The 12675-nt window shown below is 34.0% G+C and overlaps 1 protein-coding gene across 1 annotated transcript; it reads left to right on the forward strand.

Moving 5' to 3' along the window:
* Positions 1-50: 50 nt before the first annotated feature.
* Positions 51-12109, forward strand: LOC142986325 (protein disulfide-isomerase A5). The gene is made up of 12 exons (XM_076134772.1): positions 51-212; positions 790-1034; positions 1317-1524; positions 2937-3065; positions 3643-3743; positions 4544-4695; positions 5909-6039; positions 6908-7069; positions 7477-7618; positions 8150-8352; positions 8705-8882; positions 9859-12109. Exons 1-12 carry the CDS (start codon positions 180-182, stop codon positions 10116-10118), a joined length of 1944 nt encoding a protein of 647 aa, XP_075990887.1. The 5' UTR covers positions 51-179; the 3' UTR covers positions 10119-12109.
* The last annotated feature ends 566 nt before the right edge of the window (positions 12110-12675 follow it).

The raw sequence follows: 12675 nt of genomic DNA on the forward strand, positions 1-12675 counted from the left end.
TCAAGTCAAAATTATTTACTCTGGTAGCTCTCCGATGCCATGCTGTCAATGTGTCAGATTAGTCAGATATGTCATAGAAATTTAACAAAGTAGTTTCAGTAGTTTGTAACTTTTTTTAAATAGATTTAAAACTCTACAACTTAGCGAAATAATATATTTATTTATTTGAGGTGCTAAAAATGAAGCTCATGGACGGGAACATACTATGGAAGGTGTGTATTACTCACAAGTATCAACAGATTTTTTTATGCCCAAAACAATAACTGTACTTTCAAATATTGGCAGTTTTTTATTTTTAGATCATACCAAAATACATGAACTTTATCAATTGAAGTAAGCTTAATAGTATAACACTCTCTGATTCGCCTCATCGTTAGGATAAACAAATAAAATCATACCGGTTTACCGGCGTTTTTATCAGCGAGACAATGACACGATATGCCGCGATGGCACAAATAATGTCAATTTAGTCGTATCCTGCTGATATAATAATATGAGTTTTTTGTGAATTTCGTCATCGGTCTTGTTTAGTAATTGTGTGGGACTGTGGATGCTTTGAAATTGCAGAAGGCTGGCAATTGCTACATTTCTAAGCTAAAAACTATAAGCGCTATTTATAACATAACCCAGTTAGTTTACTGAACATTTTCACAGGTAGTTTATGAAGGGGACAGCAGGACATTGATAAACATGACCTCACTACTTTACTTCCATGTGGTAAACTCTGGACAGACTGTAAACTCCCTATTATATTTTCTCAATGATATATCTGTCTTCTCATTGTTGCAGGTGATATTGGGTATGTGTATAATACTAGTACAAACATCAGTGCAAGCAAAGAAACAGAAAACTTCAGTCATTACAGATATAGGTGATATAAAAGAATTTAAAAAGTTATTGAGAACTAAGACTAATGTTTTGATATTGTTTGTGAATGAGCCAAAAGCTTCGGCGTCAGTCACAGATGTATTCAAGGGTACTGCTGATGCTATGAAAGGACAGGCTACTCTGGCTATTATAGACTGCAATTCTGGGTAAGTATTTTTCTTGTTAATAAATAATTTTTACTTATAGCTGTATCATTGTTTGGCAACAGTTTCTTTATAGAATGAAGGAGGTGGCTAGGCCTTGAGTTCCCCATGCTAGCCTAAGTTAGGTTTGAAACTTGCATTCCTTCTAGAGCTTAATTTTTGGTAAATATTGTAATATTTTATAACAAAGTTTGACTAAAATTTTGTTTTATTGATTCCTCTTTATCCTTGTAAAGCACAAAGATCTAAACTAAGTACGTTCTAATTTTGTTTCCATTTTTTCAGAGAGGGAAAGAAGCTGTGTAAAAAGCTTAAGATAGGCTCAGACAAACCATACAGCATAAAGCACTATAAAGATGGAGACTTCCACAAGGACTATGACAGGAGTGAGACCATCAACTCAATGTCTAACTTCCTTAGAGACCCAACAGGGGATCTGCCATGGGATGAAGACCCAACAGCCACTGACATTATACATCTTCAAGATGGAGAGGTAAGCATAATTAAAAACAATATATTTTGTCTAAAATGCCAGTGTTTTTTTGTTTGTTTAACTCAAAGATTATCTTATCTTTAAGTTAAGCAAACAACTGTATTATCTTTGGTTTTGGGACACTATGCTGATCATCAATCAAACTGTCACCATTTTGGTAAAGTTGTGAATGTCCTATTAATGAAAAAGATAGAAGATCCACAACTATACCATAGAGGTGATAAAATTTGCTGTAATTTGGTTGAAAGCACTAAACAAAGGCTACTGTGTATCAAAATTCAATTGTAATTAGTAATTAATTGTCTGTATCATTTATTATGTTTGCATGTCGCGACAGTATTTAAAATAGTTAATAACCATTTTATGACTTCATGAGCTGTGCAAATTATACAGCTGTAGCATGCTATGTGTTATTCTTTTAAATTAACTGAAGCAAATGGATTATAAATTGTTATCAGCCATGGTAGGGAATGGAAATACTGTGTTGAGTTTGTAGTTGATAACAAATTATAGTGTGTTACCATTAATTGATTGCTTTTTACATTATTACTGTCTTACTAATAAACATAGTGTAAGCTATGATTAGTTATACAGGGTTTTATCTTTTTCTCTCATATACATTTTGATAATTGATTCAAAGTGACAATACACTACTCAGTCAGTACAGAACTAATCAGAGCTTAGACTTAGACAATTATAAGCAAGACAGATAGATTGCAATTATTTGTTTTACTAAGTACTGTTTTGTCAACATGTTTTGATAGAATGTTTGCAAGAAGCTTATATCTCAGTTACATATACAAGCTTTGAATGTGCTTAGCCTGTAGTTTTTAAAGTGCTGCTTATGCTTGGCGTTTATTGTAAAAATATCCATTGTTTACTTGCAAGAAGCTTATCTCTTAGTTACATATCTATTTCAGCTTTGAATGTGCTTTGCTTTTAGTATTTAAAATGCTGCTCATGCTCAGTGTTTGCTGTAAATATATCATCTTACTTCTGTTCTGCTAGCTGCAATTTGTATTTGATAATAAAAAGATGACTGTGTTGTTTGTATAATGTTTACATACTAATCTCCATTTTGTACCTAGTCAGCTATTGTCTTCTTGCGATAATATTGTTATGTGTTTACATTCTACTCATTTAGAAACATTATACTACTACTAACAAATACTAGCTAACCCTGCAAACATTGTAATCCCATTATATCGCGTCGTTGTTTTTTTGAATATTTTTTTCATAACTATAACAAACATTAACGTGTTTGTTATTGTTATGAAAAAAAAATATTCTATATAGAAAAGATTTATCGAATTTTGTACAGTCGTTTCGTAGTTATGCACGGTAAAACTTTCGGTTCATTATTTTTATTTGTATAGATTCTTATTTTTAATAGTATTATTTGTTTGTTTAAGGCTCTTGCAAAGTTCCTAAAGAAAAGTGCTGCGTCTTACAAGAAATCCCTTATAATGTTCTATGCCCCATGGTGTGGATACTGCAAGAGTATGAAGCCAGATTATGTTCAGGCTGCTGCAGACCTGAAGGTAAACTTACACCTTACTAAAATCATGTTTAAAGACTTCAACACTGGTATAAGTACTGGCTGAATGTATATCATATCTGGTTTAAAGGCTTTATAGGAATTATGACCCGCGCAACTTCGCTTGCGTCACATAAGAGAAAATGGGTCATCATTTTCCCCGTTTTTGTAACATTTTTCGTTACTACTCCGCTCCTAATGGCCGTAGCGTGATGAAGGCTATAGCCTATAGCCTTCCTCGGCAAATGCGCTTTCTAACACTGGAATAATTTTTCAAATCGAACTAGTAGTTCCTGAGATTAGCGCGTTCAAATAAACAAACTCTTCAGCTTTAAAATATTAGTAAAGATTAATCAGTAAAGCTGACTAGTCAAAGATAATATCAGAGCTTTACAGATAATATCTTTGTGTGTATGTACCATATGAGTTTGCGCGTCATTCAGCACAATAATAATTTATATTTCGATGAAAAGATTGTCCAGATAAAATGCAAAATTCAAACTTGCCTTTTTAATCTGCTATACATTCCATGTACTTTACAAGTCTTATCTCAATAATTGAATGCATGTAACTGGTTTCAGGGTGAGTCATTCTTAGCTGCCATCGATGTCGCCAAGCCAGGAAACTCGAAAATAAGACAGATGTACAACATAACTGGTTTCCCCACTCTATTGTACTATGAGTAAGTAAAGATTCTTATTGTTTATTCTTCTTTAACCTGTTTTAATGTCCTCACACACTTTACCAGTGTTTTGTGATGGTAATTGATCTTAAGACAGCAAAAAATTAGAACTATGCCATGCTGTAATTTTATTTTCGAAGTCTATTCTTTAATAGAGTAGTATTAGTTAGAGTAGTATTATATAGTAGTTTAGTAGAGTGATATATTTCTTAAAAGTCGGGTTTTGTAACAAAAACGCCGAATCACCACTCTGGTGATTCGGCGTTTTTGTTACAAAACCCGACTTTTAAGAAATATATCACTCTTAAATGATTGACCCTATGTATAAAGTAATACTTAAATACGAAACAAGATCATCCGGCTTACTCTTGGCGGAATCGAATTAGAATGTGATTAAATCAAATTCGAGTTAATGTCATATTGAACTCTTAAATTGCATACTTATGTTTTGTTTGATTTAGATAGAGAGATATTAGTTAGAGATATTTTCAAATTATACATATTTTTGATCGCGTGTTAGTTTGGAATTTATCGGATTCGTATTCGATTCTGTCGGGAGTAAGTCCACGTGTCAATATGCCCAGCAAAGGACTGTCCATAATATGATAAATATGTTTCGGTGTTTTACCAAGCTGTCCTTTTATTTTTTCGTGATCACAGTTTAACCCTTTTGCTGCCAACAACCCAATTGGTGGGTTCAATTTTAATGTGTTAACTGACTTAGGCAGTGAAAGGTAAAATTCGTCCTCACAAATATTGACAACATTGTCCATTTATTTAACTCTATTGGATTGTTGTAGGAAGGGTCAGTACAAACTACCATACAACGGTGATAACAAGCATCAAGCTATCGTAGATTTCATGAGGGATCCTAATGCTGCAACGCAACAGAAGAAGAAGGAAGTGGTTGATGAGAGCTGGTCTGAAGATACCGATGTCATACATTTGACTGGTAAGTTTTATAATCATACTATATCTTGCTATAGATTGTTTCACTCAGGTGGCGTATTTGTAAAAAAGCTACTTTCCGAAATTGATACAATAGTTACGGTCTACAAGAGTTAGGGAAAGGCTTCACTGGTGCCTTGCCATTGCAGCGTGAAGTCTAAAAGTATAAGGAAAAGGCTACAACGTCACTAGGACTTCGCGTTGCGGCGTGATTAATACAAATGTACATGATAAAACCAAGATCAACATGCGGGGCGGTGCCGAAATGCACCTTAAAATAGGTGTGCAAAGGGTGGATGAAAGTATATGCGAACTGCGAAGTGCAGGTGCGGCGCGGCACCTTCGATGAGTCTTTTCAATCCAAGACTGGGGAAAATTCACGGTATCGTAACCGAAGCAGCGAAACTGTTGTACACTTTTTACTTACTGGCCAGAATTAGAATAATAATCCAAAGAGGTAGGCTAACTTGTAATCAAATGCCTCTGTCTGTCACTGTTTGTGTTCTTTGACAATGTGTCATTTACATCAATATCAGCGCGAAGTTTTGGTATCGTCGCGATGAGTTCACGTAACGAATTGGGATATTTGAAGAATATTCTATGAAAATTTAAACTGCACTATGAATTTTTACAGACAGTGGATTTCGAAATGTTTGCAAGGTATAACTGTAGTTATTATTTATAAACAAATATTAGCAATGAAGGTTATGTCACGTTAGGCTAATGGTGTGTTTTCACTGAAGCGGAGCTTAGCAAAGCGCAGTGGAGCGAACCGAGAATCGGCTAAGAACCAATCACGGTGGTCGAAATCTCCGTCCGTAGAGCCAGGGTCTTTGGTGGAAACGCGATCGACTTTACTCCGATCTCCAAAGATCCGCTTCCAAGGAAACCTAAAATAATGATGAGAGCAAGGAACAGGTGTCGGACATGACAGTACGCCACGGTTTATTATTCGTGTAAATATCTATATGATAATAACAAGAATAGCTGTGATTGTTCTAATAGTCTTCTGGTATCATCTTAAATGACACTGTTCACTTCTGGCTTCCAATAGAAGTTTCGCATGCTTATTGATTTCCTATGTATTTCATTTCTCCAGATGTCTGTCTGTCCATTTATATTTTATTCCATAAGTCACTGTGTCTGTTATGTCAATCTGATATTCCATCTATTAAGCCATTTTTTGACACCTTAATTGAGTTTATTTTTTGTTTCAGTGGATAATTTTGAAAATGTTTTGTTGAAAGCTGAACATGCTTTAGTGGTTTTCTATGCGCCGTGGTGTGGACATTGTAAACGTATTAAACCAGAGTTTGAGAAGGCTGCTACAAAAATTAAGGAGGAAAAGGTAAAAAAAACTACTAAAAATAGTAACTCAACTGTGACATCTTTATTTTGTCATATTAACTTTACAAATACATAATTTAATTACAAATATGTTAAAGTTTAATGATAAAGCGCTACTTAACCAAGACTTTCATTGAAAAACGATGACTTATCTAAATTATTGTCCATCTGCCAAATATCAGAGAAAAAAGAACCTGTTGGTAAAATTAACATGGCAAAGTAAAGATGACACAGTTGACGCCATTTCTTATTCTGCAGTAAATGTTATTCCCCGTATATTCCTAATATTATTTTTACTTAAAGTGTGATAAACACACTTTAAACAAGATAACAACCAGTTCTGAATAATCATGTTAAAAATATCAATAATTAGGTCATTATAGATAGTGAAGTCACGCTTCTTAGAATTTGCTTTGATATTTACCATTGATTTTTTATTATCAACTTATTATTGTATGAATGAACAGAATAGATATATCTTTAGACTACAATATTTGAAACATAAAATAATGATTTGTATTAGACGTACGACTACTCGAATGACGTACGTGCGAAAGGCAAGTATTATTTGTTGCACAGATAGATGACAACTTACAAGATTAATTTATATGTCGACGACTGTTCTTTAATTTGGCAAACATCGGTACAAACTACAGACTAACATGCCATCTGTAACACATAAGTATATTTATAATGTCTATGTTTGCACTAAAGAGTGATCCACTGATTTACTTATCGACTGGTTTACAAACTGCCATTGAGTTCACTATAGTCGCAAGTGGAAAACTAAAAAGCAACTATTTTTAGAAAAACTCTATACTTAGCATATTATCATCATAAGCTATGAACGTTCTTTCTTATTTTTTTAGATAAACGGTATACTAGCTGCAGTAGACGCGACAAAGCAATCTGAGCTCGCTTCACGTTTCGGCGTGAAGGGCTATCCTACACTGAAGTACTTCAACAAGGGTGAATACAAATACGACGCGGGACATGCGAGGCAGGAAGAACAAATTATCAGTTTTATTAAGGTATGTAGGTATATATTTGTTTATGTTTACGCACATTGCTTTTTCGACTCTCACAAAATTTACTTAATCATCGTAAATAATGCTGCCTGCATCGAATTATATAAAAAAAAGAACTATTATTTGAATAGAATACGTTTTCACAAACGAGGCCACATGGGTTAAATTGTAATAGGGTTTTTTATTTTTATATCAAGTTCCAAATTTAATAAAGTGGACCATTACTTTAAATTTATTTTTGTTGATAAACTAGGCTAGTTTTTTTAAACATTCATAACAATCTAACCTCTAACCTAACCTTTGAGAGGCATGGATGGATGGAAAGGGTCCCTTTCTATCCAAAACGAGGGTAGCTCGTAATAGTGGCAATAATTCTGTTTAAGGTAGTATGTTAATGTATTTGTCGTTAGGATCCACAAGAACCGCCGCCCCCGCCGCCGGCCGAGAAGCCCTGGGCCGAGGAAGAGTCAGCCGTGCGCCACCTCGACACCGCGACCTTTAGGAATACACTGCGAAAAGTCAAACACGCTCTTGTCATGTTCTACGCACCATGTAAGTTACATTTCAATATTCTGTAAGTTCAGAGCACATTTTGTAATGTAGATTAATAACTTGTAGCTCTGTGATGTCAACTCAGTGGGCCTACGAAAGCTCGTAGCCGTCTGGAACAAAAAGCGAAAGTTTTGCGTTCTCTTGGACACTGTACACGAAGCGTTGCATAGTGTTCCGGTTTCAATAAAGCTAGCGGCTCGACGCAGAGGACATTATTATGTTTTATTTAGTAAGGGGAAATCTGCGCCGCACCGTAATTATTTGTCAATTGATTCGCATCGGGCATTCTTACGATATCGTGCACCTTTCGAGAATTTTGAAGAAGACGCCTTGACGTATTAAATCGTAACGTAGCACATTTGCGGCTTTGTAACAAATATTACTAGTTTGATGAAAATATTGGCAATTTAAACTCAATTAAAAATAATGAAACTCCTTCATCCAGAATATTTAGTCAAATTCAAGAAATTCAAATATTAACAGTCAGGCAAAGCGAGGTTAAATTATAAGTAAATTATATTTCTGTTTTAGGGTGCGGTCACTGCAAAAGTACAAAGCCAGAATTCGTAAGAGCGGCAGAGAAATTCGCTGACGAGTTAATGGTAGCCTTCGGTGCTGTAGACTGTACCAACGAGCAGGAACTGTGTGGCAACTATGACGTCAAAGGATATCCCACTATCAAGTACTTCAGCTACTACGATAAAGCGGTCAACGAATACACTGGAGGCAGGAAAGTACGTACACAGTGGTCATATACACTACACTTGTATTATAACTGTTTCATGTTGTTTGTTTTGTTCATCATTCAATCATTAACCCTGAATTTTCGATCGCTGCGTTAAAATTTTTCTCGACATCTCCAAGAATTGTCATCGTATTTCAGTCAATTTACATAATACCCTAATATTAATCATACTAACTCTCAAACCCCGCTCAGATAACGTCATTTTTATTGGTGAAATCGGCTTAAATTCCCGTTTACCATATTCGAGGTTTTCATGAACAGACAAACAGGCAACGCGACTGGGGACTTAAACAGTGTTTACAAAATAACTCATCTTTAAAGCCCTTACCTTTTTTTTGCAGGAAGATGACTTTGTCTCATTCATTAAAAGGCACATATCAGTGAACCAAGCATCGAGTGCGCAACCCAAGACGGCTCAAGACGCAGGTTTCGGTAAAAACGTCGTCGTATCCACCGATGCGGACTTCGAACAGATTATTGGTTCGCCCACTCCTACATTCGTTATGTTCTATGCCTCATGTAAGTATATTAAATTGAATGCATTCTTCCGTTATATTTAGACTGTCGTATTAGTAAACATTACGAAAGATCAGAGCAGTTAGTATTTGATTTGTCTTTTTCTGACAGCTATTTGAAAATGTTATTGAAAGAGACTATTGAATGGCTTAATTAGTAATTTTTATTGGATATAACTCATATTATTCTATCATAGATACAATGTGTGCAAATATGTCAGATCAAACAAAGCGAAGATGAGGTTTTTGTTTGTTAATTTAAAAATCAAGCGTTGCCGAGAGTCTTACCAGATGTTCTGAGTTGCAATACAAGATTTAAAACGCGGAAGAGTAATAAAACATCCGAAATTAACTCAATGACTGGCAATCAAACTAATCTACGCCATGCCAAGCATTCCGTGCATTCTTGCAACTAATTGTAATGTATTTGTAAATACCAGTATGTAATCAAAAATGTATGTAATATAAGCCAGACCTCTAATTACATAATGAAAAATCAGATAAGACAAAAAAGCATACAGTCCAGTCATAATATTAATTAATTAATATGCGTGTGATTATTCTCACGTGGAGGCTTTTGTTTCATTATTCGATATAATACTTAAAATGGGTGTATTGTCAGCGTCTTAATATTTGATAACGACGATTGTATTGGTTGTAGTATTTTTCTTGTAATCTCCGGTACCCAATGGATGGGTATCTATACTAAGAGTAAAAAATGTGCGTTTGTTTGAACCCATTAATCTCAGGAACTTGGTTTGAATTAAATAATTATTTTTCGGCTGGTTAGTCTATTTATTGAGGGCTAATAGGCTAGATAAAGTTACGCATTGAGAAATAGGAGTGGAATAGCGATAAAAAAATGTGAAAACGGGGAAATTACAAAACTAAGGTCCACGAAGCCAAAGGCACTGGCAGCCGCTGGTCAACTATATTTGGCTTAGATCGGCCAAAGGATATAACGATATTTTAAATTACAGGGTGCGGCCACTGCGTCACAGCTAAACCGGCATTCAGCAGACTAGCCACTACTTTGAAGGAGACAAACCATGGAGTACAAGCGATAGCCATCGACGCGGCTGAAAACTCTAAAGCCGCTGACTTTGCTAAAATACAAACACTGCCTACGTTTAAAATATTCGCTAACGGAGCACATTTAGCTGACTACGAAGGTGACCGGTCTATGGAGGACATGCTCAAGTTCTGCCAGTCTCATGCAAAGGTGAAAGACGAATTGTGATTATAGTATATAATCCGCTTCCTCATTATATACATACTGCGCCGTATCACAACTTGATGTTCAGTCATATCATGTTTTTATGTATTCTTCTTGCATTATATAGTATTTTAACGGTAGATCGTTTAAATAGTTAGAAATGTGGCGTGTGTACTCGTACAAAAATACAGCAATAACATAGATTATTTTACTATACACAGACACTATTTTTGCATGTTAAATCAATGTAAGTAATCGTTGAAAATGTTATAACGTAATAGTAGATGAATACAGTAAGACTATGACAATATAGACAATACAGTAAAAATAGCAATATATATAACATTATTTTATCTATTACGATTTATATGTGCTTAGATTTGTATATGTGCAAATATTATTTAGAGCAGTTTTTAGCTCAAGTATAAAGTTGCTAATGTAACATAGGTATGGATTACTTAAAAGACTAATGCAAACATATTCTAATAAAACGAATAGTAGTAGTTGTAATGCAATTGTTACTCTAATCTATCAGTTATTTTTGTACCCATTCTATTTAGGTGACTTTTTAGTCGACGTCTCTATTTAGACAATATGAAACTAGTAATGTATCCTCAATATAATTCACAAATAAGTATAAAGTAAATATAAATACTCAATTACGTTATACGGAGTTTATATAAAATGTAGCTTTTTATCTCATGTCACTATGAAATTGATCTTCCATTTTTATACATCGTGATCGTTAATATTACTAATACATTTTAATTAGTAGGCATTTGTGAGGTTTCGTAGTGATAAGAAGATCTTAATATAGTAAATTTTGCCTGGACAACAAACAGGCACTAAAGGCCCTTAATTCGCTGATATGCGATTGTTTTATGCGCAATATTAAATGTATATTTACAATGAAATTTAGTTTTTTGTTGTAAAATCGATTTAATCGTGCTCAGGGCTTGTGTACATGAAAGCAATAAGTCATGCAGAAACGCGGTTTTGCATCAAGTAGCATAATATATAGTAGAAAAATTTACGCGTTTTCTGCATGTTCAAAAAAATCATGTGCATAGCCCATAAAATCATGAAGGATTCCTATTCGAAACCTTTCAAGTGCAATTTTAATGTTTTTAGATATTTTATTAAAATCAAATTGAATATTTATATTATTAAGCGGCATGATATCAGTCATTCCTTGTACTTACATACGTATTATATAATATATTTAATTTTACAGAAATAAATAAGAGAATAGTATATACTGAAGGTTGGAGATGTTAGTTTGGTGAGAGACTACCACGTTAATTACATTAGTTAGAAATCTGAGGGTTCTAGTTCCATCGTAATTTGAAATCTCTTGTAATTTGTAAAAAGCATTTATCCACTACACCATTAATACTGTGCTATAATTGTCTCGATAAAGAGTCAAAGAAGTTTACTTATTGGCCAACGCGTTACTATGGTCTATCGCAATCAATGAATGGAATACGATACCTTTTGGTATGACATGGTGTAGTGGGTAAATTCCTCTAAAAGACCAACTCTATACGTATCTTGAAATTATGTAAGCAATATATTTAGTTGGGCCCTCTAGTTCGCTAGTTTCACATGTTTAGATAATAGTGAGGGCTTCCGAGATTCGCACTTAGTCAATATATTTATGTGCTTAAGTAGCTACGATCTGTTATTGTATCCTCAATATGCATTTATATTTGTTAAGTATATAACATATTATCAATTTACAGAACTAATGATAATAACAAGATGGTTGAGAAGACAGCCAGGCAGCTTTGTGTATTGTAATGTTTGTTGAGAGTTATTTTTTATTCATGTTAATGTGAAAGCTGTTTTCTAAACTTTACACCCTGAGCTCTGTCTTCTCGTGGTGTTACAGCAAGTGTAATGAAATAAAATATCATATTTATAATAATGCATAACTAAACTAAAATGTGTCGCGTAAAGTGTTAGATTAACGCAAATATTTGTTACATTCGTGCTGAATAAAATTTTAATTTTTACTTTTATTGTTTTATTCAATTCTCTACAACATACCTACTTATAATAGTATTAAGTTGCACCAGGAACTCTTTTAAGTAGGTACCAATTCATGACGTCAGATGGGGTCAATGATCGGTAAGAATGACGCAGGAAAAAAATATAGATAGGTCTTTCACTGCGATCAAGTAAACATTGATATTACTTAGTTTTTTGTTCCATATTTAAAATAACTACCTCAAAAAATGTATTTGCATCATGAAACAGGTCCCTATTTCTGTTTGTATAAAAATTAAATTTAATAGATAATTACCACTAAGCATTAATTTATTATTAATTAATTCCCACATTATAATAATATATAATTAATTAATTCCCACACGTAATATTGCAATATTTGCGTTACTTATATATTAGTTCTTTCGGACCTTTGTGCAAAGAGCTTGCCAGACAAGTAAAAAAATATATATCTTTAAATAACGCTTGCTATACCCGAAGGATTAGGTAGAGGTGTAATAAGAAAAATAAGTTAGCCAAGCCAATCCGTCTCAGGCATATATTTATCTACCTATTTAAGTATTTGGACTTG

This window comes from Anticarsia gemmatalis, chromosome Z, assembly GCF_050436995.1.
Source record: "Anticarsia gemmatalis isolate Benzon Research Colony breed Stoneville strain chromosome Z, ilAntGemm2 primary, whole genome shotgun sequence".
In the NCBI taxonomy this organism is placed as follows: Eukaryota; Metazoa; Arthropoda; class Insecta; order Lepidoptera; family Erebidae; genus Anticarsia; species Anticarsia gemmatalis.